The 26,769-nt window shown below is 43.9% G+C and overlaps 1 protein-coding gene across 1 annotated transcript in view; it reads left to right on the plus strand.

Annotated features, from left to right (window-relative positions):
• The window catches only part of Dock8 (dedicator of cytokinesis 8), a 207,046-nt gene that overhangs the window by 82,859 nt on the left and 97,418 nt on the right, over positions 1-26,769 (plus strand). Inside the window, exons 7-14 of the mRNA XM_036209142.1 lie at positions 3,311-3,396; positions 9,104-9,170; positions 12,628-12,777; positions 17,059-17,139; positions 18,245-18,404; positions 20,147-20,283; positions 21,267-21,360; positions 22,674-22,836. Coding sequence (XP_036065035.1) covers positions 3,311-3,396; positions 9,104-9,170; positions 12,628-12,777; positions 17,059-17,139; positions 18,245-18,404; positions 20,147-20,283; positions 21,267-21,360; positions 22,674-22,836 — 938 coding nt within the window. The remainder of the gene's footprint in view (positions 1-3,310; positions 3,397-9,103; positions 9,171-12,627; positions 12,778-17,058; positions 17,140-18,244; positions 18,405-20,146; positions 20,284-21,266; positions 21,361-22,673; positions 22,837-26,769) is intronic.

The raw sequence follows: 26,769 nt of genomic DNA on the forward strand, positions 1-26,769 counted from the left end.
ACACACACACACATACACACACATACATATACACACATACACACACGTATGTACACACACGCACGCACGCGCGCATGCACACACACACACACACACACACACATGAAGTGTCTTTCTTGTATGGGGCATATAAAAAGTGCTTCATAGGAAGGAAGCAGCTAAGACTTGTGGGTGGACAGACAGGAGAGAAAGATGGATCAACAGATATAAATTAGTTTCAGTTAAACTGGAGCACCTTATTGTACTGTATGATGACCACAATAAATGATAAGGTAGTATATATTTTTAGATTGTTAATAAAAATAGACTTAACTTTCTCACCACCAAACGAAAAGATAAATTGGCAAGGTATTGTATAAGAATCTTCTTATGATGAATACATAAACATCACATTTTTTCCCATAAATATAATTTTATTATCAATGTAAAATATTTATTTTAAAATAAATTAGGAAGAATATGGGCCATAATACCATCACCATATTTTGAATTAGAAACTAAGGATGGAAACATTTAAGCAATTTGTTCAAGATTCGGCATGTGAACTAAATTAGAAAGCAGGGGCCCTGACAGTCTTCGTGTTTGCTTATGGGCCTGTGCGTGAAGACCCAGTCACTAGCACATACCGCTGAAACACAGAGTTCTAACTTTTCAACTTTTATTCACAACATTAAGACTAAACAATGAGATTTATCAAGAAATATGAAATCTGACAGGTTTGACCTCTACTTTCTTCCCTTTCTGCTCATCTCCATGGTGATGGGATGCTAAGTGTAACGTAAGAGACCAAAGTGCCATACGGTGGTGGTACACACCTTTAATCCCAGCACTCAGGAGGCAAAGGCAGGCAGATCTCTGTGAGTTTGAGACCAGCCTGGTCTACAGAGCGAGATCCAGGACAGCCAGGTCTACTCAGAGAAACCCTGTCTGGGGGTGGGGGGTTAGGGGGTAGGAGGGGGAGAGAGACTAAAGGGGACATCAGATGAGAGAAGAAAGTCCAGGAAGGGAACAGGATGAGTCAGACATTCACCATCAGAGTCTCCTTAGATTGAATGGGAGGATTCGATTCCAGTCTGATTCGATTCAAAGAATGAACCATAAACTGTTTTTAGGAGCTTTGTTTTATGGTTTTTGAGACAATGCAGAAATTCAGGTGGGGACTGAAAGTTATATCTTAACTCAGGTCCCAGTGGCCTACTTTCATTGAGTGGAGAGGAATGCTGTGTAATTACAGGCCAGCCACTTGTAAACTGGAATGTGTAAAATGCTTGAGAACCTCTACACCAGCCCTTTAATATTTTGTTCTCAAGAAATCATGTTTGTGCTTGTTATTTGAATCTTAGCCAAGGTGAATTCTGCCTGCTCTGAGAGGATTATAAATGCTGATTTTTTTTAATGGCACACTAATAAGATTATTTTATGTTATCACTATTTTATTTCCCAATAAAGAACATTAGAAGGGCAGATCCTTTTGTTGAAATTTTAAGAGTCTGTAGAAAAGGCCAAAGTTGGATTCAGTTACCAAGTTTTCACCATGCAAGCCCATTCTTGATTCTGACTCTTCCTATGACAGGGCTATTCTGTGTTAACCCCTCAGAAAGATGCCCCCCTTTCACTCCACATTACAGAAGTTTGCTGCACGGTCTATAGGTTACAAATGATGGACTCTAACTACAAAAAAATTTTTAAAATAGGAGGCAGGTACTCACTGGCTCTCATAGCCAAATCCCAGGAAGTCAAATGTGGAGTTGGCCTCTGGATCCATGGGATCAACAAATCATGCTTTCTCCCTCCCTCTTTCTCTTGTCTTAACACACCACACACATACACACACACACACACACACTCATATGCACACACATACATATATACATAAACCACATACATGTGTATACACACATAGATCATACACACATATAACATACACACATACACCTATATTATACATACACACACATACACAAACACACAAAAACTCATATGCACACACATACCCACGCACATAAACCACATACATGTGTATATACACATAAATAATACACATATGCATATACACACATAGATACACATAAACACATATACATTCCAGGATGATGAAAACCTCAGGAATCCACTAAAGCATCCCATTTCTTCCTTCTGCTACTTGGGTTTTATCTTTTATTTCTGATAAATGTGAAGCCTCAATAAATTCAGTTACAGGAAGCCTAGGAAATACATTATCCAAATATATGAATATGAACCTTGTTTAGATCCTGATTTACCAAACTGACACAAAATATTTAGTGACAGTATGAAATTATAGTTAGTTTTTAGGTCAATGTTATTATTCATGTTTTTAAAAGTCCCAATGTGTACTAAAATACTTGAAAATGAAACTGTATGATGTGTGGGAACTCGCTTTTAAATAATTCAGTATTAAGTGTGGGGAACTGGCCAGGGGGCATACAGACAACAGGGGGCCTGAGCTGAAATTGTTGGTGCCAAGTGTGCATAAATGGTGCTTCACTTTATTAGTCTATCTGCTTCTACATAGGTTTAAAGTTTCCTCAACTAGAGCTTGTTTCAAAGAAGATTCTGAAAGTTCTAATTCAAACCAAAGCTACTATTAGAAATACATAAGTGTGATGTCTTTCTAGTAAGTGGGTCTTCCCTGTAGAGGTATCTGCTCTGGTAATCATGAAAGAATGAAAGTCCCAGCTTACCCTTCAGGACTCCTGCTCAGCTCTTTAGAAGGGAAGCCAGGAGGGCCACCAGCAAGATGCCACCTGGAACCTCAGTGATGGGAGCTGTGGGGTGGGGAGGGAGGGGGAGGGTAGAGCGGTGGTGAGTTCCCCACTTGGGGCATCCCACCACACTGGGGACAGAGTTACCATGAAGTGACAGCTGCTGTTGGCACACAAGCAAGCACCCTGACAAGCACACAGAGTAAATATAAATGTTAAAAAAAATTTTTTTTAAAGACCTGGAAAGAGAATTGTTTTGGATGTGAATTTGGAGCTTCCGAGGGGGAAGAAGACCAGAGCTGTGGATTTCTACAGTGCCGTCTGGTAGATGTTACTAAGATGTTTGCATTTCCTTCCTCCCCACATAACCCCCAGTCTCTTTCTCTTAAATACTCCTTTTCTGAGAGGAGAAAATGTTTGCTGTACGTGCTTGGCTTTGAGTGTCCAGGGATGGATGGCAAATTGTCTTCTTGAGACAGAGCAGGGTTCTGCTCTGGAAATAAAGCAGGGACAAAGGCAGCCCTTCCTCCCTGGCTTTCCTCCAACCACAAAGCCCTGTGGGAAGTTGCTAATGATTTCTCTTCCAGGAGGATGCTGTGGAAATACGTCCGGTACCGGAATGTCCTAAGGAACATCTGGGCAACAGAATACTCGTCAAGGTGCTGACTCTGAAGTAAGTATCAGACACACTGAACTGATGTCCGCCTGGCTTTTTAGATGAAGTTATGCCTGCATCATCAGCCCTGGAGTCAGGAAGATTCTCCTAGCACCTTTTCAATAGAGGGAATGGAAAGATAGAGCTTAGAGTTGACTAGACCTGGATTCTGTTCCTACCAAGACTTCAACAACCAATCTTCTAGGATATAGAAAGCAAACACAGGTGTCTAGAAAACTTAGACATATAAGGTAATGGTTAATTTTCTTAAATTAACAAAAATAACTGTGGGTTGGAGGTGTAACTAGTTGGTAGAGCACTTGCCTAGAGGTTAGGGTGTATGGGTTTGAGACCCGCAATTTGATCCCCATCTTAAATTGAGTTACAATTGCTATGATGAAACCCCACAACCAAAAGCAGGTTAGGGAAGAAAATGTTTATTTGGCTTAGGCTTCCACATCCATGGTCCATCACTGAAGGAAGTCAGGCAAGGAACTCAAACAGGGCAGGATCCTGGAGGGAGGAGCTGATGCAGAGGCCATGGAGGGGTGCTGCTCACTAGCTAGATTACTCTCTCTGGTTTGCTCAACCTGCTTTCTAATAGAAACCAGGACCACCAGCTAAGGGGTGGCCCCACTCAGGATGTGCTGGGCCCTCCCCCATGGTCACTAATTAAGAAAAACGCTCTACAGGCTTGCCTACAGCCCAATCTTAGGGAGGCATTTTCTCATTTGGGGTTCTCTCCTTTCAGATGACTCTTGTCTGTGTCAAGTTGACATAAAATTAGCCAGCACAATTCCCTAACACCAAATAAATCAAATGAATGAATAGTTACAAAAGCAGTAGTGAATCCAACAGTGCTCTAGAATCAGTTCATGCTTGTTCACGAACTCTTGACGAAGCATGCACACACACAAAATATATATGAAATATATTAAAATATTGTCATTATAAAGTGTACATACATGAGAAAATGTAAAGAATGAAATGAAATACCTCAGTACTTTCTTCATGCACCCCAGTGCATTGCTGTGTGCTCCCCCAGAGTGCCTGCAGGCCGCTCTTACTCTCTGCAGACTTTAGAGACTAGTTTTTCTACATTTTCACATCACAGACCTTTTTGAAAATATAGGAGATGTACCTCAGTGGTAGAAAACATGCATAGCATGGTCGAGGCCCTGTTTTCACGCTGAGGAGAGTACATAGTAAGGCAAGCATTTTGTCACACAGTCAGGAGGACCGTCTGTCTGATAGTCAATGTGAGGCTCGCCTCCATAGTTCCTAGTTTGTGCTTAGACATCTGGATCCTGCACTCGGGGCTCCGTTTCAACCCTGTCATCTTCTCTGGGAATTTGGGTTCTTTCTCAGACATGAAGACGTTAGATCAGATGACCTAACCTGTGATTCTGATGTGTGGTCTCCCCGGTTCTGCCCCTCGACTCATGCGCTGGCTTTGCTATAGCCCCTTTTCACGTTAGCCAGTTCCTTGGGGGAGGCGTCCGGGCCTTTCCTCTGCACCGCTGTCTGCCACACTCACCCCCACAAGTACTCAGTCAGGCTACACTCAGATGCAGTGGGTTTGTCTTTGGGACTAGAGGAACTTCCCCCAAGGCTGACTGTCCCCAAGCCTTGCAGACTTACCTAATACACGACCTGCAGCAGCCGTTCTCACAGACTGGGGAACTTGTCCTGCTGAGCTAGACATGGGTGATTTAAAGAACACGGAGTCGCTTGAGTCCCTTTAGTGAGAACTGTCAAGTCAGTTTCTAATGATTTTTCCCAGCTCCGAAAGGAGAAATTAAATACAACTGATGTGTGCAGCCAATACCCTTGGCCTGTTCAAGTGACGTTCGTACTTGGACACCCTGGAGAGAAGAGACAAACCAAAGAAATGGTCCTAACTATAAACTGTAACTATAAAAAGAAAAGAAATTTTAGAAACTTTGAATGTGAAAATATGAATAGTAAAACTAACAACAGTATGGAAGGCACACTTTTACTGTTGATGTTGATATGTGAAATTCTGTCTATAATACCATAGAGTTGATTAGCTGCTAGGAAATGTCTAGAAAACGTTTTCATCTCTACCACCATTCCTGCTTTGCTTTTGGAACCAGATAAGGCCTCAGGACACAGAAAAAGAACAGCACTGGTACCAACTCTGCAAATTCTGAGTAGTCAGAAAAAAGTAGTGACTACCAAATATTTTTCTGTTTTTGTATTTGGGTGTTTTTCTGTCGACTTAGAGGCTGTACATGAATCTACTGATATTTTAATTATTGTCTGCCACCCCATGGTCCCTCAGTCAGTGCCTGCAACCATGATATGTAGGTTTAAATTAAGTCTCTATTGTTCTATTTATTAATAAAACTCAGAAGTCAAAGGCTGGGGTGAAAACTCCCTAGCTCAGAGATGCTAAGTAGCAACTAGCTGACCTTGCTTTTTGGCCAGGGACACTTCAAAAAATCATGTCTCTACCCTTGTCCCAGAGCCAAAAGGAAGCTCAGACTCCAATCCCTGTCCTTTCTTTCCTATGTGTTTTCTCTATCCAAATGTCTGGCTTGTCTATGGCCAATTCCAGTCATCCAACCACTGGCCCTGCCCCCTTATTCAAGGTATAACTTTATTGGGCCATCTCAAGATTGTCAGAGTAAAACCAAAATATCCCACAAAGTATTTAAGATAGGGGAATCTTTTAATTTAAAATTTAATAGCCTCAGGGGCTGGAGAGATGGCTCAGTGGTTAAGAGCACTGGCTGTTCTTCCAGAGGTCCTGGGTTCATTTTCCAGCACCCACATGACAGCTCACAACTGTCTGTAATTCCAGTTCCACGGTATCTGATACCTTCACTCTAATGCACATAAAATAAAGTTAAATAAATTAAAAAATGAATACCCTCATACACAAAGTAACCTCTGTTCAAAGGACTCTCTAGCATTGGAACTTTAATGTACACTAAATCTTGCCAGGGAGTGGTCTTAATGCAGGTTTGGGAGTCTCCTATAGCCATCTCCCCCAAGGGATTCTTCTTCAGCAGGTCCCAGGTGGGCCCAGAACTCCTGCATGGTTGCCTCAGATGCTGGTGTCTGAGGACCAAACCTGGAAAAACAGTGGTCGAAAAAGCCCTTGCCCACTGCTTAAAAGAGACAGCCTTGAAGCCTGCCTCTGAAGATCCTAGCTTGGCGGCCTTTGCCAGGTCCCTTCATTTCTCTGAACCTCAGCTTCCCTGTAGAGCAGGATGTGATCTCTGCACTACACAGCTGGGAAGAGGAAAGGGGTTGGCACACCACCCTGGAACTATAAGGCATCATAATGGACTTCTCTTCCCTGGACCACAAGAACTTACCACTCAATACCAATCTAACTGTCACACAGCAGTACTCAGACCCTTTGTATGTCACAAAGTACATGCTTCAATACAGGCTGGCTCTGCCAGGAGGCATGGAGACATGCTCAGCACAGCAAAGCCCTCAGTTAAAGTTCTGTCTCATGCCAGGCATGTCTGCTCATACCTGTAATCCCAGCACTGAAGAGGCAGAGGCAAGGGGATCATAGTAGATTCTAGGGCCAGCCTGAGCTATGTAGCTAAACTCCCGTCTCAAAAAACTGAAAAAAGCGGTGGGGGTGGGGGGAGGGCTATTTTCTGACAGGAGAAAGAATGATAATAAGTATTTGCAGTGTGTGTGACAAATGTATGAAACAAAATCCACCATTTTTGATGTGCAGTTCAGTGGTGTTGAGTACAAGAACACTGTACAACCATCACTGCCATTCATTTCTAGATGTTTCTATCTTTCCAAAGTAGAACTCGGTATCTACCCAACATTGATCCCTGTGGCCCCTCCTCCCTCTCTTCTGACAGCCACCACATCACTTTCTATCTCTGAATTTGACCACATGACTGCATCCCACAAGTAGACTCATATAGTACTTATCCTTTCAAGATGGTTTTATTTCATTTAACACAGCCTACATATGCATATAACATAGCATTTTATATGCCCAATAGAATATTATTATATACATGCAGTGTGTTTACCCTTCTTCTGGTGGTAGATGTGGGGATTTGCTGTGGCATGTGATGCTGCTGCTAGGCATTGTTTTCTATGTATGTTACATACATTATCTGACATGATTCATAAGACATCCATGGAAAATAGGAAAGGCAGTGACCTTCCCTTACTCTGCATGCAAACAAGTAGAATTAGGAAAGTTAGTAACAGGTGGGAGCAGAGAGAACAGAGCCCAGTTCTCTTTGACTCCTTGTCCATGACAAGTTATCTCATCACTGAAGATGCCACGGGCCAACTAACCCTTTTGTCTGCCTAGAAAGGCCGCTTTGAGGAAGAACTGTATGTCAGTAAGGCCACTCCGTCATACATGCCTTGAAAGAAACTCTGCCCTAGTGTGCATGGCTTCTGAGGCACTAGTAACTATCCAGCAACTTTGCTTGTGCTGTCAGTGGGCAGTGTCCAAAGTCACGAGTTGATAAACTGAGACATTTGGGAGGGACTGCTGTATTTTACATGTATGTATAACGTGTGGCAGGCTTAGTTTGGGGGTGTTTTCTTAAAACCAATGATTTCAGGAGCAATCAGCAGTCAGGGTTAATATGAGAGGCATCTAGTTCTGGTTTTGATAGGGTGTCTGGCTGTGTGTGTGCGTATGTTCAGAACCAAACCTAGAGCCTGTGTATGGTAGGCAAGTACTCTTCTAAAATAAATCCCTGGCCCCAGGAGCTCCTCATTCTAAATCAAGCAAGGCCAGGGCACCTCGGTATTTGCCATGTGCTTAATCCCTTCCCTTCTCTCCCCTGTCCTCAGTCTATCTCAAGTGAGCAGCCTCCCATAGCAGTTAGGACAAGCCACACATTCCCGGGCCTCATGGCCCAGTCACAGTCATCATCTTGATGTTCTATTGTAAGTCTAAGGAAAAGCAATGAAATATTTCCTTTTGAACTATCTATAAAGTCTTGTTCCTTAGGATTGAACTGTAGACCTTTGGAGCTTTTTATTTGTTATTTTTTTAATCATGTTTACATGTTGAGGAGGTGGGTATTTGCATGTGAGTCAATGTGCCTGGAAAGGCTAGAAAAGGGGGTCCGATCTCCTGGAACTAGAATTACAGGAGGTTGTGAGTTTCCTGTTGTTGGTTCTGGGAATCAAACTAGGATTCTCCACAGGAGCAATACTCGATTTTAACTATTGAGCCATCTCTCCAGCCCCAAATGGTAGAGATTTGATATCAGCAGAAGAATGTAAGCAAGTCCATTGCCTAAGAAATAGAGACTATTCTTTAAAACATGACAGCCACAGTAGGAGTAAGTTCTGCTGGGCTGGGGTGTAGGTCCATAGCAGAGTTCTTAACTAGCGTTTTGAGTCCCCAGCATGGTGTGCATATGAAGTGTAGTGTTTGGTTCAGACCAAAATCCCATTCCGCTCACTCTCTGGCTGTGCCACCAACAAGCTTTTTTTTTTTTTTTTTAAGAAAACAGTTTTTAAAGAATGTAGTCCCCAGCATGACCTCAAATGATCTGGAATTTTTCATTAACTTCTCATAATTTTCCCATTAGTATCTGTGTCTCTTACATTTGTGGGGTTATCCCTATATTTCTGGAATTGTGTTCACATTTTTAATGATTTTATATATCCATGCGCTTTTAGAACATTCAAACTTATCCAGACTAGAACCATATTGATATTTTTTTCTCTCTCTCTCTGACAGGTTTGAGATTGAAATTGAGCCTCTGTTTGCCAGTATTGCCCTCTATGACGTTAAAGAAAGGAAAAAGGTACAAACGAAAAGAGCCCATCCCACACATCCCACATGATTCTTTGGGTTCATGTTTTCCACCTCACTTCTGTGTGGCAAAAAAAGCACATCAGATTTGTGTGTGTGTGTGTGTGTGTGTGTGTGTGTGTGTGTGTGTGTAGGGGTGTGTAGGGGTGTGTGCTGTGTGGGTGAATGTGTATGTGTATTTGCAGGTGTGTGCACATACGTATATGTGTGTGTAGAAGGCCAAAATTGATGTCAAGTGTCTTCCTTGGTTACTCTGCACATTACCCATAGAGGCAGGATCACTCAGTTGGACCCAGAGCTTTCTGACTTGGCTCATCTCTGCCTTTCAGATGCTGGAATTACAGCTGTGCCCACCTAGCATTTATGTATGTTCTGGGAATTCAAACTCAGATACCCATGCTTGTGTGTCAACTGCTCCCTGCTGAGCCCCAATATCCACATCAGATTTGAAAACAAATAAACATTGATAGCTCCAGGTTTTCTTTCTTTACCATTTTTTTTTAAAGAACTGATCTGGAAATGTATTGTTTGTGCTCTTCAAAGAATCTTTAAGGGAAAGGCCTGCTAGTGGCAGTGCTGGTCGGATAGAGAGAGAAATAGATAGCACTTGAGGTTGTGTGTCACACAAAATAATGTGTCATTTTTAACAAGTCCAACTACGCATGGTTTTTTTCCTCTTGGAGTTTTTTTGTACTGTGGAATCACTTTGTTTGGGGCCAGGGGAGATGACTCCGTGGGTGAGGTGAGAGCTTTGCTGTGTAAACATGAGGACCTGAGTTTGAATCCCCAGCACCCACATGAAAAGCCAGGCATGATTGCAAGTTCCTGGATCCCCAGCATTTAGGAGAGGGTACTGGCTGATTCTAGAGCTCACTGGCCAGCCTGTCTAGCTGAACCTGCAAGCTTCCAGTTAAGTAGAGGTCCTGTCTTAAGGCAATAAAGGAAAAAGCGATAGAGGCAGATAACCTGCTTTTGCTTCTGCATGTAACACACAAATATATACACACATACACACACATGGGATCGGGAGGCGGGGAAGAAGGTGGGGAAGAGAAAGAGGGAGAGAATTGTAAGTAGCAGATAACACATGTAGCAACTATGTAAACTGATGGATCACTGCATGGTGAAGACATCACCAACTATAAAATATTTTTCCATTGAAAGAATTCAGGGCTGGAGGGATAGCTCAGCTGTTAACGGCTAGGCTCACAGCCAAAAATATAAATTTGCCATTGAAAGAATTCAGTGACCCAAGATTCCTCCTTGAGTTTTAAATGTTCCATAGTTTAGACATTTGTAACTCCAACAGGATGACCATCATGCCTCTGCCATTCTTCACCTGTGTGGCTGACTGCACTGAAGGAAATGTACAGCTCTGGAGCAATATAGTACATAGGCTTGGTATTGATGAAAAGATTAAATGTCATAACAAACAGGTCTTGGGGACTGGAGAGATGGCTCAGTGGTTAAGGGCACTGGCTGCTGCTTCAGAGGACCCAGGTTCAATTCCCAGCCACCACACCACAGCTCACAACCATCTGTAACTCCAGTCCCAAGAGATCTGATGCCCTCTTCTGGCCTCCATGGGCACTGCATGCACATGGTGCACAGAGATACATTCAGATAAAACACCCACGCATATAAAATAAAATAAAAGTTCTCAGTTGGTTTGAGCAGCGGTTCTCAGGGCCGGAGGGGTGGCTTAGCAGAGCACTTGCACAGCAATGATGAGGACTGGAGTTCAGATCTCATCAATCACAGCAAGCCAGGTATCCCCACAAACACTTGTAACCCCAGCTCTGAGGCAGGTGGAGACAGGAGATTGCTGCCTTCCCACTTCACCAGGGAAAAAAAGAAAGAAAACAAAATAAACAAACAGACATGGTTCAGGAGAGATTCCATCTTGAAGGGGCAGGCAGTGAATGATGACGGAGGACATTAACACTGTTTCCTGGCGTCTGTCTGCACACGCAGGTGCACATACACTCACACATACATGCACGAAAATACATACATACATACATATATAAAATCCTTAAAAAGACAACAGCACTCAGACGTTAGTGTGCACACAATCATGTGGAACACATGGTCATCCACGGGTTCTAAGATTCCATCACTGTGGTTTCTGTCCCTGTAAGCCTGGATAGGGCCTGAGAATTTTCACTTCTAAGAAGGAGTTTTATTATGTGCATTGGTGTTTTGCCTGCATATACATTTGTATGAGGGTGTCAGAGCCCTGGAACTGGAGTTACAGATAGTTGTGAGCTCCCACATGGGTGCTGGGAATTGAACCCGGGTCCTCTGAAAGAGCTCTTAACCGTCGAGCCATCTCCCAGCCCCTGTAGCAGGTTTCTTGATGGTGCTGAAGCCACTTGTTAGAGGACCGTAGTTTTAAAACCACTGGCTTAGTTTTTTCCTTAACAGTTCGAGGTGGTAAGGGGTGAACGACGGGCTGGTAGTAGCTCTGTTCCGCTCGTCGTTCAGAAACCCAGGCTGCTGAGAGCTCTTCTCTCTTAGTATGTGTCTTCCCACTCACACCTCTCATTGTCATGGTGTCTGCAACATGACATACCTGAAATGACAAGTGGAGGAGACCTGGAAATTTGACGCATCACTTCTGCTTCCCATTGGGGATAAAAAAAAATGTAGTCACATAATCACCCCTAACAGTACATGCAAGGGCTAGAAAATGTAGTCTCTGCCTCAGCCTCCAGTTCTCACTAACGCACTCTTAGCAAGGAAGGGAGGAGCCCAGTAGTGGCACATCACCCTAAATTAGACAATCGGAGAGTGTTGAGCATCCCGGGCTCAGGATGCTTAATGGATCAATATTACCTGTACCTCCCTCCCTACCCACCCAGCCTCCTTAGTGTGCATGCCAGGCTTGCCTCAGGGTGCTGCCATGCTCCTTCCCTCCCTCCCTGATGCAGAGTCAAGCTGGACCTCTCACTGCTCACTAAGCTCAGTGTAGGCCTTCCAGGTCTGAAATCATCGTCTGTGCTCTCTTTCCTGTTCGCGGTTCCTGTGAGAATCGCTCATCTGTCTCCAATGTCTGGTCCGTGAATAGTTTTCCCTGGTACCCCAATTATCTTGTACCTTCTAGAGCTTCCATGGTACTTCTGTGCGGGAGTGTAGCGGCTTAATTTGCTTTTACTCTAGTTTGTGGTTAGCTTTTCCCTCACTTTGATTGTGAACCAGAAAGAGGTTGCGGCCTCTTGTTCAGTACACGTCACTAATACCCAGGAAGTACTGGTGAGTTAATAAAAATTAAATGTTTCTCAAATGGCTCCAAACTATATGGAAGTTGGAACAGAATACCCGGTTTTCTAGCAGCCACAGTTACACTTCTTTTAGCCATTTTCCCTGTGACCGTTCACTCTTGTCACACCTTTAGACGGAGAAAACGACAGCTCTGACTTACCATGCCCTGTGCCGCTCATTTGCAGATCTCAGAGAATTTCCACTGTGACCTGAACTCCGACCAGTTCAAAGGGTTTCTGCGAGCTCACACGCCCTCAGTTGACCCATCAAGTCAGGCCAGGTCTGCAGTGTTCTCAGTCACCTACCCATCCTCAGACATCTACCTGGTTGTCAAGGTAATTCCGCACAATCCGAGCTGCGTGCTCTGACATTCATGTTGTGGTCTTACTCACCAAAGCTGAAAGAAACCACAAAACAGGCCTGTGTGTCCTCTGTGATGTTGGGTTGTTCCCTTCTCGACAACACTTCCCTTTCCGGTAACTCCTCTTAGGGCGCTAGAAAGACTGGGGGTTGGAGGTTCCACAATCCTAGAATGCAATCCTGGCTGTGCAATCAGAACCTATGTGGCCTGCTGTGACTCAGACTTCCTGAGACTTGGTTTCCACATCTGAGCAGTGGGGGTGGTCACACTGACCCCCATGAGTTGTTGCAACTTCAGATAAAGCCTGCTCCTTCCTTTTAAGGAAATCGCCTTCAGCAATCCTGCTGTGGAAGGTTGCCATGGTGAAAGGGACACACGCTCTCAGACAGTCTCCTGGTGGTGGTCATGTTTCTCCAGGACCCACAGGGCAGCATCCCCAATCTAGCCTCTGACAGACAACTTGAGATGTGACTTCAGTTTCTAGGTTTCACTCTCTCTCTGTTGTTACAGAACATGTGTCCAATGAAGTCAAAATCTGGGGGGCCATTATAAATAGGCTTCACAATATAAACAGACTACGCTTCACTGGAGACTGTCTGTGTAAGAAGATCTTAGAAGACCAGAGCTTTGCTCTACATATTAAAGTGACTGGTTTGAATCTGACAACAAACATTGGGTATTTAATAACCTCCAGCCCAATAAGTGCACTTTTTGACTCTCTAAGGCAAAGAAAACGTCGTAAATGGTTCAAAACAAGTCAACCCAGGTGTCTGACCTCATGAACAATCAGACTTCTGTGTTTAGAACATTTCTCCATTTAGCTTGGTATCCTATGCCTGTATTACTTGGATTCCCATGGGGTCTAATAGTAGTGTATTCTAGATTCCCAACAATGTAGGCAGCTTGGAGGTTACTTTATATTATTTCACAAAGATGACTCTAGCTTGAAAAGACCTGTTTAAGGCTCTGGAAGTTTCCAATCCATGGCTGGGACTGGAAGGTATACCTCAAGGATCTCAGATTGCTCAGTAGCACTGGCCTAACAAGTACCAGGTCCTGGATTTCATCCTAGGAACTGAAAACGAAAAAAATAAATAAAAATATAAAATAAATCATTTGCTAAGAATATGTATCTTTTGCTACTGTTGTAAACTCCCCATGCTCCTCACTGTGGTGCTTCATTCAACACACAAGAAAACTTAATTTCAGCTACAACTGCCCTATTGTTGTTTGTTTGTTTGTTTGTTTGTTTGTTTGTTTGTTTGTTTTTCAAGACAGTGTTTCTCTGTGTAGCTTTGCTTCTTTCCTGGAATTCACTCTGTAGACCAGGCTGGCCTCGAACTCACAGAGATCTGCCTGCCTCTGCCTCCCAAGTGCTGGGATTAAAGGCGTGTGCCACCACCGCCCTGCCCTATTGTTAAATATATAATTCTCTCAATGGGCAATCAACAAAACTGCACTAATTCTGGAGCTAATGTTATTTCCAACTCTCCTTGATTTTTATTAGCCTACAATAATTAATAGTGGTAATATGTTGGTTGCTACCATTGACAAAATGTGTCCTCAAATTTTTGAATGTGGAAGTGTACTTACTTGACAGTAACAAACACATCCTAAGGTGTCTGGATGTAACTAAGAAACTTAGATCTACACTAGACAGCAATCTTGGTTTGGTGCCTATTTGTCTTATTTGTAGGATCATCATTATAGCTGCTGTCCCTCAAATACACAGTAAGTAGTGGTGTAAGATTTAGACAGCCCAGATAGATGTTATGTGATAAAGAAGGGGCTTCTCACTTTGTTTTCATTCCCAAGATGAACATCAAGATCTTACATAGATGGGGTCACCTAATTCAGCTATCACATGTATTACTTTGAGGGATTATTTCAGGCTTTTGAGTGCATGGAGGTATTTTTTTCCACCAGTGAGCATGGGTGTGAACCTCAAGCTTTTAAAACAAATGTTTGAAAATTGATAAGGTAGGCATTAAACCTGCCCCTCTTGGTTTAATGAGTACATTGGAAAGAAGCTTCTTTGCCTTAAAACTCTCAGCTCTTCCTAATGTGCTCCTCCTCCCATGCCTACACACATGAGGACTCTCATGTTCCAGTTCACACATGCTTACACATCAGCCAGGAAGGACCATACATGAAGTGCTCCTATCAGACTGAAGTTCTTCTTGTAAAGTCACCCTGGCCCAGTGCAGCAAAGAGGATTGTAGTTCCTGACCCTGTCAGATCTAGACTCTCTTGGTTTTAGATTTTGAGGACCCTTTCCATGGGTTTCAAATAAAGCCCAGGTGTGTCCATGCCTTGCTGCAGAGTCCCAGCTGAAAGATTCATACCCAGACCCTTTTCTTCTTCTCTCTCTCTATTCCTTCTTCCCTCATTCCTTCCTTCCTTTCTTCCTGTGGTATTGGGTGTGGACTTCACAGCCTTGTCCATGGAAAGCAAGTACTCTGCCACTGTGTTACAATCCCAGCCCTGAAGGAGTCTTATCTCTACTTAAGATTTATTTTAAAGACCATGTGTTTTGTTATCATTGTTTGGTTTGGTCTGGGGTTTTTTTTTTTTTGCTTGCTTGTTTGTTTGTTTGTTTGGTTTGTTTTGTTTTTAAGACAGTCTTGGCTGTCCTAGAACTTGCTCTGTAAACCAGGCTGGCTTTGAACTCATAGTGATCCACCTGCTTCTGATTGCTGGGTGCTGGGATTAAAGGTATGCACCATCACCTCCAGACAAGACCATGTTTTTATTTGTTGGGTCCATGGAAAAGTTAGCCCCTCTATGGTTTGTTCTGTGGGTCCTGATTGTGAGTTCTGGGAGGAGAAGAGCCATGTTTATTGTGTTCACAGCTACTCTCTCCAGCAGTTGCCACAAGGCAGGCTTTTTAGTGAACAATGAATGAGTGACGGAATGATTGCTGGGGATCGGGAACACTGGTCAGTTTCTAGCTCAAGCCCTTTCCGCCCATGTTTCTAGTGTGCCTCGTTTCTCAGGGCCAGCCTTCTCTTATGTTACCAGCAACAGGAGGAGCTTTTAAACATCCCTTTTGTAAAAAGAGACTTTCAACTGGGACTACCTTCCTGACGTTGCTGTCCATGGAGCAGCTCTGTGCCACTCCCTTTGAAACGCCATTGAACACACCTCCATCAGTAGGATATTCAGATTGAAATAGTTGATGCCTCACTTATAATGGTGCCTATTAAGAATGTGTGCCCATGGCCTATGTTGACCAGATTTCTTCCTCTGGAGCCTCAACTAGTGACACAGACTAAGGGGGTAAGCCTTCGCATCTAAGGTCACTTACACATCCTTTGAGTAAAGAATCAGAACATTGCAGATTTCTCCCTTTCTTTCCCCTAAACATGGTGCCTGTATTTATGACAATTGATTGTCAACTCCTTCACTTGAAGTGAAATGGGAGCAGACGCATGGTAGTACTAGCAGCACTCCTTAGCAGAATGTGCAGACACACATCTCAAGGCATTTCCTTCTGTCTGTCAAATCCAGAGAAACAGCCCTAGCAGGAAATACAAGGGCACAATTATAGTTGATTTATTCAGTTCATTTATTCATTTTGTGGAAGGTTTTAGTCCCCAGCCTGACTTTTACAGAGACTGTATCTCTGTTTTACTTTGTAAGCAATAATAAAGAAAATGAGCTTTTCACTTCCTGTATGTGTCTCTGGGGTTTTGTTTTATAAAATAACTTTTATTGAATTTTTATTGTGGATCTACACATGTTTATTGTTTAAAAATAGAAACTCCTCATCAGCAATAGGAAGAAAATAAAAAACTCACATAATCCCATCATATGAAGAAACCAGTTACAATTTGCTGTTATCATCATTTTAATATGTCTTGTTCCTTTTTTTCTCCTCTGAAACTCTGTAGTAGTCTCCATACTATCTGTCGGTCGGTCTGTCTATCCATCTATCATATATTTTTTTGAAACAGGGTTTTTTTGAGACAGGGTTTCTCTGTGTAGCCCTGGCTGACTTGGAACTTGCTCTGTAGACCAGGCTGGCCTCAAACTAACAGAGAACCACCTGCCTCTGCCTCCTGAGTGCTGAGATTAAAGACTGTGCCACCACCACCAGACTCAACACTATATTTTTAAATCAGAGAACATATATAATGAACACCCTGTATCATCAAATATTGTCATTAAACATGCTTTTCATGGTTATATGAAAATATGAGTATTATATGAGTATAATTCACTCATTTTGTTTTAATATTATTTTTGTTGGTAGATTGAAAAGGTCCTTCAGCAGGGAGAGATAGCAGATTGTGCAGAACCCTACATGGTCATCAAAGAAAGTGATGGTGGAAAGGTATGGCCATTTAAGTATTGGTGATATCTTAGGATGAACAAATTTCCAAGAATGTCCCACAGAATAGTTAATGGTGGTAGACTGTTATATTTTCTATATGAAACAGGAGTAAATTGTGTTTGCATGAAAGAGGAAAGAGAAACCAGTTACTGACCTGACAGTAGTTTTTTTTTAAAGAAATTCATGACTGAACACACTAATGATGCCACATGCCAGCATGAACTCTGGCTCAGACCAAGCTATACCTGTCGCCTTGGTTCTGAGGCTCTGACTTCACACAGATTGGGAGCACTGCCAAGGCCCCCCATCAGGAGAGGGCAAGAGTACTCCCGGTTTTCCGCAGCAGCACAGGGTATTGTCTTGTGCAGATTAGCAGCTGGGGTCCAGCTGCAGCTTCTGCTCACCTTAAATTAGGATGATGAGCACACAATAGGTCATAAAGCCACGAATAAGACTTTCCCCAATACCAATTGCAGAAGTTCCTAGGACAGTTTTAAAAATGTGGCCTTTTTGGAACCAGTCTTGTAAATGTCAAATAAAATTGATTGAACTAAATAAAGACAGATATTTGTGTTTTCAGATCTGTGAGTATGAATTTAGGAAGGACAACAATGACATTGTTAGGGATCTTTAAGAATCTTTTCAGAATTGTAAGGCAACTTTTGTGAAGTAGATTCTCTGGGGACTTTGACAGATGACATGCTAGCATTTCTTTCCCAAGTTTTTCTCAGGAGAACCCAAGTCATCTAGGTAAATGAAGGGTCTGCATGTTGGCGGGTGTAACAAGCCTAGGGCATGTCCTCATCGCAGAAAATGTCGTCTGCTAATTGACTGATGTCCTTTTAAACTCCCTTCCTTCTGTAACCTTTGCTTCCTTATCTGATGGATTTTCAGCCTAAGCTGTTGCTTTCCTGTTGACCTCCCACCCCACCCCACCCCACCCCACCCCACCCCGTCCCCTACCACCACCCTCCACCCCCCACCCCATCCCCGTGGTCCCCCCACCACACTCCTGTCATTGTACTGTTGCTTCCCCCATGCCGAGCTGTTGACTTGGTGCTGATGTGGTTTTTGTTTCATCTCATCTCCTACCTTCTTCCTCCAGAGTAAAGAAAAGGTTGAAAAACTGAAACTTCAAGCTGAATCCTTCTGCCAACGTTTGGGGAAATACCGGATGCCCTTTGCCTGGGCCCCCATTAGCTTAGCAAGCTTCTTCAGCGTCTCTACCCTTGAAAGGGAGAGTGCTGACTCGGAGCCTGTGGTTGGTAAGATCTCCATCTGCCATGGGAAGCAGAGACACCCCACCCCACCCCACCCCACCTGCCAGCTTTGTGGTTATCTGCTCATTAGTGAGGACTTGGGAGAACAAAGAGTGGAGGTAGGTGAGAGGAAGATCAGAACTAGAAGACTGAGCGGCATGGGTTTGATCAATGACCGCCCCCCCCCCCATCAATTACCATGATGATCATTTAGGGGCCTTAAATATACTTTTATATTAAGAACTTCAGATGGGGTTTTAAGGAATTAAAACGTTAATTTTCAGTAGCCATCCCATCTCAAAAATTAAAATGCTTGAAAACAAGAAAGGACACGTCGGGAGCAGGCACAGTGTGCTAACAAAGACCCTGTGGTTGGCTCCCACGTAGAAGTATGGGCACTGTTCAAAGCTTGGAAAAGCAACACTCGGATTTCTCAGTACAATTTCTGGTCTCCTAAAGTCTATTTTGCCAAGTACAATGAGAGTAAGTACCAAAGGTAACCAGTAGTTACTTTTCTCATTTCACAGACCCCCATTTCTGTCCCTCTCCATAAACGTGAACCGCTTATTTCTGCAGTTTAAGGGTGGAACTGTCCAAGTGATTTTCATTTTCAAGTAAACCCATGCCCAATATCTGTGGTGGAGTTTCTGCTTCCTAAACACCTCTGTATTCAGCAAATATTTGAGTCTACCTTTGGATGTTTCCTACATTCCTTGGCTCTGCCTCTTCTGAAATGTTGTCCTTTGCAGGGAGTGGAGGCCAGGGTGATTGTTACTGTTGCTACTGTCCCAGGGTTACTGTTACATAATCACCAGTCAGAGCTCCTGAATTCTTTCCAATTGTCAGTAAACTTTACCCCTTCTGACCTTCAACTCCAGTTTTTCTAAGGTGGCCGTTCCATTTATTGATTTATTTGAAAATGTGGGGAGCTCAGAGGGCATGGCATGCCCAAGTAATTCCTGCAGAGGGCTTGCCAAGATGTTAGTTAGGTCTAAGTCAGGGGTAGTTTAACTTGCTCACTGAAGCTGATTTCCTAACCAGAGACCCAGCGCATTAGTGGGGTGTAGGTAGCCAGTCGTAGCCCTCATTCAGCATCAGTGTGAAAATTAGGCATAAGAGAACGTTATAAAGAGTTGTGAGTTCCAGGCAATGGACTATTTATAACTGAAACCCTAGATTTTATAAAATAAAAGATACATGGTTTCAAGCTGGTTCTTCAAAAGAAACAAGAAATGAGGAAGCCTTAGTTTGAGAGCTTTTGCCCTGTGTAGTTTCCATTGGAAAGATCACCCAAGGCCCTTGTTACGTGGTCCACACTAGAACAGAGGCCAATGAGATCCAGAATGTGCACAAGCTGGTTTGAGTCCTGAGGGCCTTCAGGGGTGGGTGGGTGGGTGGGTGGGTGTGTGTGTGTGTGTGTGTGTGTGTGTGTGTGTGTGTCCTCCCAGAGGAATGCAGGCGTAAAAGCTAGGCAAACACTGGGCTGACTCAACAGCCTCTCAGCAGACCTGTGCTGGTTGAGTTCCAGACACTTGCAGAGTGACATCTGGCCATCACTGTTCTCCAGCAGGAAGGACTTACAGCCCCCAGAGTCTCCTCTCCTCTAGTAAGAGTGTTAAGGACTTCAGGAGGGAGATTAAGGAAGGTTGAGCCCTGTGTAGGTAAAATTGTACTCACGAGGATGGCTGGGTTCAGCAATAACTGGTGTGTGTTCCAACATGTTAGAATGACAGATGTTTCCCTTAAAGGAAGAAACTCTGTGGGTGAGCGGAGGAGTTTGTCCCAATCCAGGAGGCCTTCTGAGCGATCCCTCTCCTTGGAGGAAAATGGAGTTGGATCCAACTTCAAAGCCACCACCCTGGCCACCAGCGTCTTCTTCAAGCAGGTATTTACAGTGCAGCTGCATTTGTCTTGTGTTAGCGAGGATGTTAGCGTCCAAAGGACTAGAGTAATGGTGATCAGAGAAGTTAATTAGTGTCCTCTGCTCAGCTGGGTTGTTGCAGGGATTAGAGGACATGCAGATGTGCCCCTGGCCAGGCATCTGTCCCATGGTAGGCATGTAGAAGGTGGGCCTTACACCTGTCTTCCTTATTCAAGACAAAGGCGAAGACAATACCATCAGAAGGAAAGATGCTTTTCCCATCTTCATATCTCTGAAGAAGAAAGCTCCTTCAGCATTGTTTCAGGGACCAAAAGGAGTTTCAGTTGGTTGACATTATGAGGCAGATGCCCTGACCTTGGTTCCTCAAGGTTAGACCGCTGCCTAGGAAAGCAGTGGCAGCTCTGCCTCCAGCAATGCTGATGGAGGTTGGCTGAGAAGAACACTGGGCGGTGGTGCTTGATAAGTGATTTCAGAGTTACCGGTCGCATTAATTTCTATGGAAGGCTTATTAGAATAAACCAGATAAGGCAGGTATGGTGGCACTCTGGAGACTGAGACAAGAGAGTCAGGAGTTGGAGGTCAGCTTCAGCTACCTATTGGGACCATATCTCAGGAAAGAGAAAGAAAAGGAAGGAAGGGAGGGGGGAGGGAGGGAGGGAAAATAAAGAAATAGAGAAAGAGTAAAAAAAATAATAACTGGCTGGGTGGTGGTGGCGCATGCCTTTGATCCCAGCACTTGGGAGGCAGAGCCAGGCGGATCTCTGTGAGTTCAAGGCCAGCCTGGGCTACCAAGTGAGTTCCAGGAAAAGGTGCAAAGCTACACAGAGAAACCCTGTCTCGAAAAACCTAAATAAATAAATAAACAAACAAACAAACAAACAAACAATCACTTTAAAAATGACTTTCGGTGGGGGAATCTTAGAGACAGATGGCCCCAAGTCCAGGAGTCAGCAGCCTCCCCACTAACCCTGAGCCTCTCTTGGCAGGAGGGAGATCGCCTTAGTGATGAAGACTTGTTCAAGTTTTTAGCTGACTACAAGAGATCTTCATCCTTACAACGAAGAGTCAAATCTATCCCAGGTGTGCTTGGCTTCTCTTTAGCCTCTTCATCCTGTTGCTATGATAAAACACTGATCGAAGGTAACAGAGGAGGAGAGGGCTTGTTTGGCTTACTCTTCCACGGTGTGGCCCATCATTGAAGGAAGCCAGGATAGGAACTCCAGAGGGCCCTGGTGTCCAGAACTGAAGCGGAGACCATGGCAGAATGCTGCTTACTGGCTTGCTTCCATGATCACGTTCAACTGCCTTTCTTCTCCTGCCTAGGCCCAGCTGCCTTGGGGTGTTACCACCCTCAAAAACAACAGCAACAAAAAACAACCTCACAGGTGTGGACATAGGCCAGTCTGATCCTGGCAATTCTTCAGTTGAGGTTCCTCCTTCCCAGGTGACTCTAGGTCTTTGTCAAGTTGTCAACAGAAACTATGACACTCTTGAACTGTGCCCAAACCATTTGTGATTGACATTTCTTGTTTAATACTTTAATTTTATATAAGTGCCAAGGGCAATATAGATTTTTACATTTGAAGTTAAGAATCTAAATTGCTCTGCATTTTTGACAAATCTATTAGTTTTCTCATTCATAAAGGATTATTCTACAAACAGTATGCTTTAGATTTGGTCTCTCAGGTAATCTGGTAATAATTGTTTGAACAGATCACCAGCCCTTTATCACACAAAATATTATATGGAAGTCTAGTATTTAAAGAGAGAGCTATAAGATACTTCCTTATCCTCAAGCAACAACCCATATTCTATTCCCATAGCATCCTTGGATGCCCGAGAACTCAACCCAAAGCCCACCGATTTTTATTACTGCCAATACCAGGAAGTTTGAGGGTTTTGTTTGTTTGTTTTAACATCTATAACTGTGGTGTAGTAAATCTGGACCTTCTAGGCCAGTGGTTCTCAACCTTCCTAATGCTGCAGCCATTTAACATGGCTCCTCGTGCTGTGCTGACCCCCAGCCATACAATTATTTTCTTACCACTTCATAACTGTAACTTTGCCACTGTTATGAATTGTCATGTAAATAGCTAATGTGCAGGCTATCTGATATGTGACCCCCTAAAAGTGGTTGGGAACCACTGGTCTAGTCCATTTCTACTCATTTTATAGCTCTTTACTTTCCTTTAATAAAATGTTAATCTCAAATTTTAGCATGACAGGCTTTCCCCCAGGGGATATCTAGGAACCCCAAAACACGTACACTCCCAACAGCTTACCCTTGTTCTCCTGAAGGAAACCCAGCACAGGAATCCTGGGTTCCTTCTTGACGAGACAGGTTTCACTAAAGAACTACCCCTCACCTCATTTTCCCCCATGACTTGCTCTAGGCTCATTTAGGCTGGAGATATCACCGGCTCCTGACGTGATGAACTGCTGCCTGACCCCTGAGATGCTGCCGGTCAAACCCTTTCCTGAAAACCGGACACGTCCACACAAGGAGGTCCTGGAATTTCCAATACGGGAAGTGTACGTCCCTCACACTGTGTACAGGTGAGAAATGTGAACTCTTGTTTGGATAATACACTCCTCCAAATCTGGCCTCTTCCTACTTCCTGTGTTTGAGTGGAAACTAAATGTGGTGGCTTAGAACTACAGAGAACTGTGAGTTCGATTCTTAGAGATGTTTTGTCTAATTCTGTGCAACAAGAACACATTGTTTTTCAATCATAATTGCAGTAGGTTTTACTGGATATCTTCTCACTAGAAATGGACAAAAGAAAATGAACCCATCACTTTGACTTCCTTCCATGCAGAAGGACTTTAAGGAAAAGAGGAACATGACTAAAATATCATAGCTGTCTAAGGTTCCACAAAGGCATGATGCCACATGCCTAATCCCAGTACTTAGTACAGAAGCTAAGGCAGGAGGATTGCCAATTGGAGGCCAGCTTCAGCTTCATGATGAGCCCCAGGCCAGTCTGGATCGCAGGCAAAACCAAACCAAACCCAACCCAAGTTTTCAGCTGGAAACTCAGCTCGTCCAGGAAACTCACTTCAGTGACAGAAGTAGTCCCCAGATGCTGCCAGTAATTTAGCATGTGGTTGTTAGGCCTCATGCACCTGACCCTTCTAGGGTATTTGAAGGGGCATTTGACAGCACACATCCATCCAAAGCATTGCTGCTGGCGTGATCTTGTTTGTTGTGAGATGCTTTTTTGCTTTTGAAATGTGGGGAGAATGCTGTCTTAGTCATCTTCTCTCTGCCATCTGTCAATGATGTTTGTGGGGTTTGCACTTTCCTATAAAATACCCAGTCAAGTCTTACTGATCTCACAAAGTCGCCCTTATCCCACGTCGAGTCCCTGTGCCTTGCTGTCTGGCGCTGTCTTTGTTGCTAAGACTGAACACCAGACAAGAACAACTTAAGGAAGGAAGTGGGGTCTCTGTTGATTCACAGTCTGAGGGGAAGGCATGATGGCATGTGACTCAGTGGTGGAGGGGTGGACATCTGGGCCTCCTCAGCACCTCCTCATGTCATGGCCGAGTGGAAAGCAGACAGGAAGTCCAGGCTGGCCCCCAGTGACCCTCTAGAGATGCTCCACCCACTAAAGATCATAAAGCCTTCCAAAACAGCACCACTTGCTGGGGACCTCGTGTTCAAACATGTGAGCTTGTGAGGGACATTTTACATTCAAACCACAGTCCTGCTCAGCAACTGCTATCATGAGCTTATGTGTGCCCTCCACACATGCGTGTGAATGTATCTGCATAGTGATGCTGTCATGTGTATTTGGGCCTCACAGTCTATGTATTAAGCACTTTGGTTTTTTTCACTCAACAGTGTTTTTCTTTTCTCTTTTTGAGTATTACTATGCACTCATATGTTTTATTCACTTGATTTGTTATGCTCAGCTGCTCACTTTTCTTTCTGAGTTAGTCATGCTGTCATGAGTTAAGCCAGTAGGAACTTATGAAAACCTTGTATTTTTTAAGTATCAGTATTGATTTATGTAGAGCCATATTGGTTTGTTGTTGTTTACTATTCCTTTGTCTAAAGAGGCCATATTTTATTTATCCAATTCACTATCTGTTTTTCTTTACTTGTCATGTGTGTATGTGTGTGTGTGTGTGTGTGTGTGTGTGTGTGTGTGTGTGTAGTCCAGAGGTCAATTTCGGGAGCTACCCACTTTGTTTCTTGGGACAAGGTCTCTCCCATCGGACCTGGGCTCACAAATTAGTCTAGATTCTCTGCTCAGTGTTTCTCCTGTTTCTGCCTCCCCAGTGTTGGGATTATAAACTCATGATGCCATGCTTAGATTTTTACATGGTGGGAGAGAGGTGTCAAGCCAGGTCTTCATGCTTGCATGGCAGGTACTTAGCCTATGAGCTGTCTCTATGAGTGAGCTGTCTCTGCAGCCTGACAGTTGTGGTTTTCTTTTTAAGTTAATTTATTTACTTTAGCATATGGGTGTCTTCCTGCATGTATGTCTGCGCACCACATGCGTGTCTGGTGCCCACGAAGGCCAGAAGAAGGCAGGCTCCCCAGACTTAGAATGACAGAGGGTGGGAATTGAACCTGCACTGTCTGAAAGAGCAGCCAGTGCCCTTAACTGCTGAGCCATCGCTCTAGCCTCAACATTTGTGTTTTCTACCAGTCCTGCAAAGTGGCAGATTGTGCCTTGTTCCTCTGTGAATGCGTGAGAAAGTTTCCCCAGGGATTATGCCTAAAAGTGAAATGACTGGGTTACAGTGATATTTGTTCTTCCTTGTATTCATATTGCTACTTTTCACCCCCAAATGGAATAATTATCTCTTCTCCTGGCAGTGCACAAGAATGCCTGTCTCTCTGTTTCCTACCCACTCTTTCCTATGTGACATGCAAGGGGGCTCAGAGCCCACCTGTCCCCACCACACATGCCTCTTACAGGTTCACTAATGTGAGGCCTGGAAAGTACAGGTGACTAGTCCACTAGGTAAAAAGTTACCATGAGAAACACACTGAGGTGCCACATAATAAGAAATGGAGCTCTTCCTTCTGGTGTTTGTGAGGTACACAGGTCCCCCAGCTTCATCCTTCCTGAAGCAACTCCTCATTTTCTTAAACACCGGATCAGCCCTTAAGTCTCCCTCCTCAAAGAGCTAAGCATTTATAGACAGTACATTCAGTTCCCCACTCCCTGGAGGAAGATGAAGGCATGACCATGTTTGCTTACAGATGCTGTGTCTCCATCTTTGTGGAAACCTTATCCTGTAATTGGAAGAGGAAGCTTGTGGCATGGGAATAAACTCGCACCAGGTGATTTCTATAGCTACCCAACTGCCCCTCAGCATTTAATCAGCTGCAGGAATCATTTACTGCAGACATTATCCCTTAATCACTTCAGTGCAGGATTTGGAATGCAGCTGTGCACTGAGCTGTTCAGAATGTGGGAGTGAGAACAAGTCTCGGCAGATACTCTGCACCCAGCATGGTGTCCTGGGAAACAGACCTGCAGATGCAGAGCTGATCTTCTTATGTTGTGCCTGACGCCATTGGATGGTCAAGGCCATGCCTCTAGAACCAGGTCTTCACTCTTAGAAGCGATGGAAGGCACTTCTTTCCAGTTTGGTGAAGGAGGGACCTGTTCTTAGCTCCAAGCTACTGTGTCTCAACAGTATGTGAATGGAAAAAGAGTTGTAACAAACTTGGCCCGGAATCTTGCTACATGAAAACTTCAAGGAATTTAGAAAGCATGTTGTTTAAATTTTTTATGGTGTTAAATTTTAGTGTTTCCTCTCTGGTCCCCATGCACTGAGAGCTTACATTTGATCCACAAACATGAGGAAGAGAATGCTAACTGTAAAAGACATGGGCTTCTGAAACCTCAAAGCCCACTCTCAGTGGCACACCGCCTACACCAAGGCCACACCTCCCAGTCCTTCCCAAACAGTTCCACCATCTGCAAACCAAACGCTCGAACACGTGAGCTTAGGGGGGACATTCTCATTCAAGCCACTACAGAATCCAAGGAAATGAAATACGTGAAGATGGACACCAATGTCAATTCAAGGATAGATCTATTGAAACTTCATCTCACATATGTGATTGGAGGCTTAACTTGTAAATACTTTGTAAAGCTGTAACCTACAGAGAATAAATGCATCTGGTGTGCCAAACAGTGAATGGTGCCATTGACAAAGCCAGAAATTTAAGGCAAGATTGGTCCCTTTCACCAGCCTGCACTATGTAGGGCCTTGCTATGAAGGGAGCTACCACGGAGGTCAACCCTCAGCCTTGCCTTTCTCCACCTCCTGGGGAACGCCTGCGTTGGCTGTTCCTCTGCAGCGTCTTCCATCAACTCATTGTGGACTACTCGGGCCTGTTCTGTGTGGATGCTGCCCCCAGGTACCCCTGCCATAGTCAGGTGGTATAAAGAAAGGACCAGGCCCATCCTAACAGAACTGCTCAGACGTCCCAAGCCTCAGGCATTCATAAGATGAACA

The sequence above is a fragment of the Onychomys torridus genome, chromosome 1, assembly GCF_903995425.1.
Source record: "Onychomys torridus chromosome 1, mOncTor1.1, whole genome shotgun sequence".
In the NCBI taxonomy this organism is placed as follows: domain Eukaryota; kingdom Metazoa; phylum Chordata; class Mammalia; order Rodentia; family Cricetidae; genus Onychomys; species Onychomys torridus.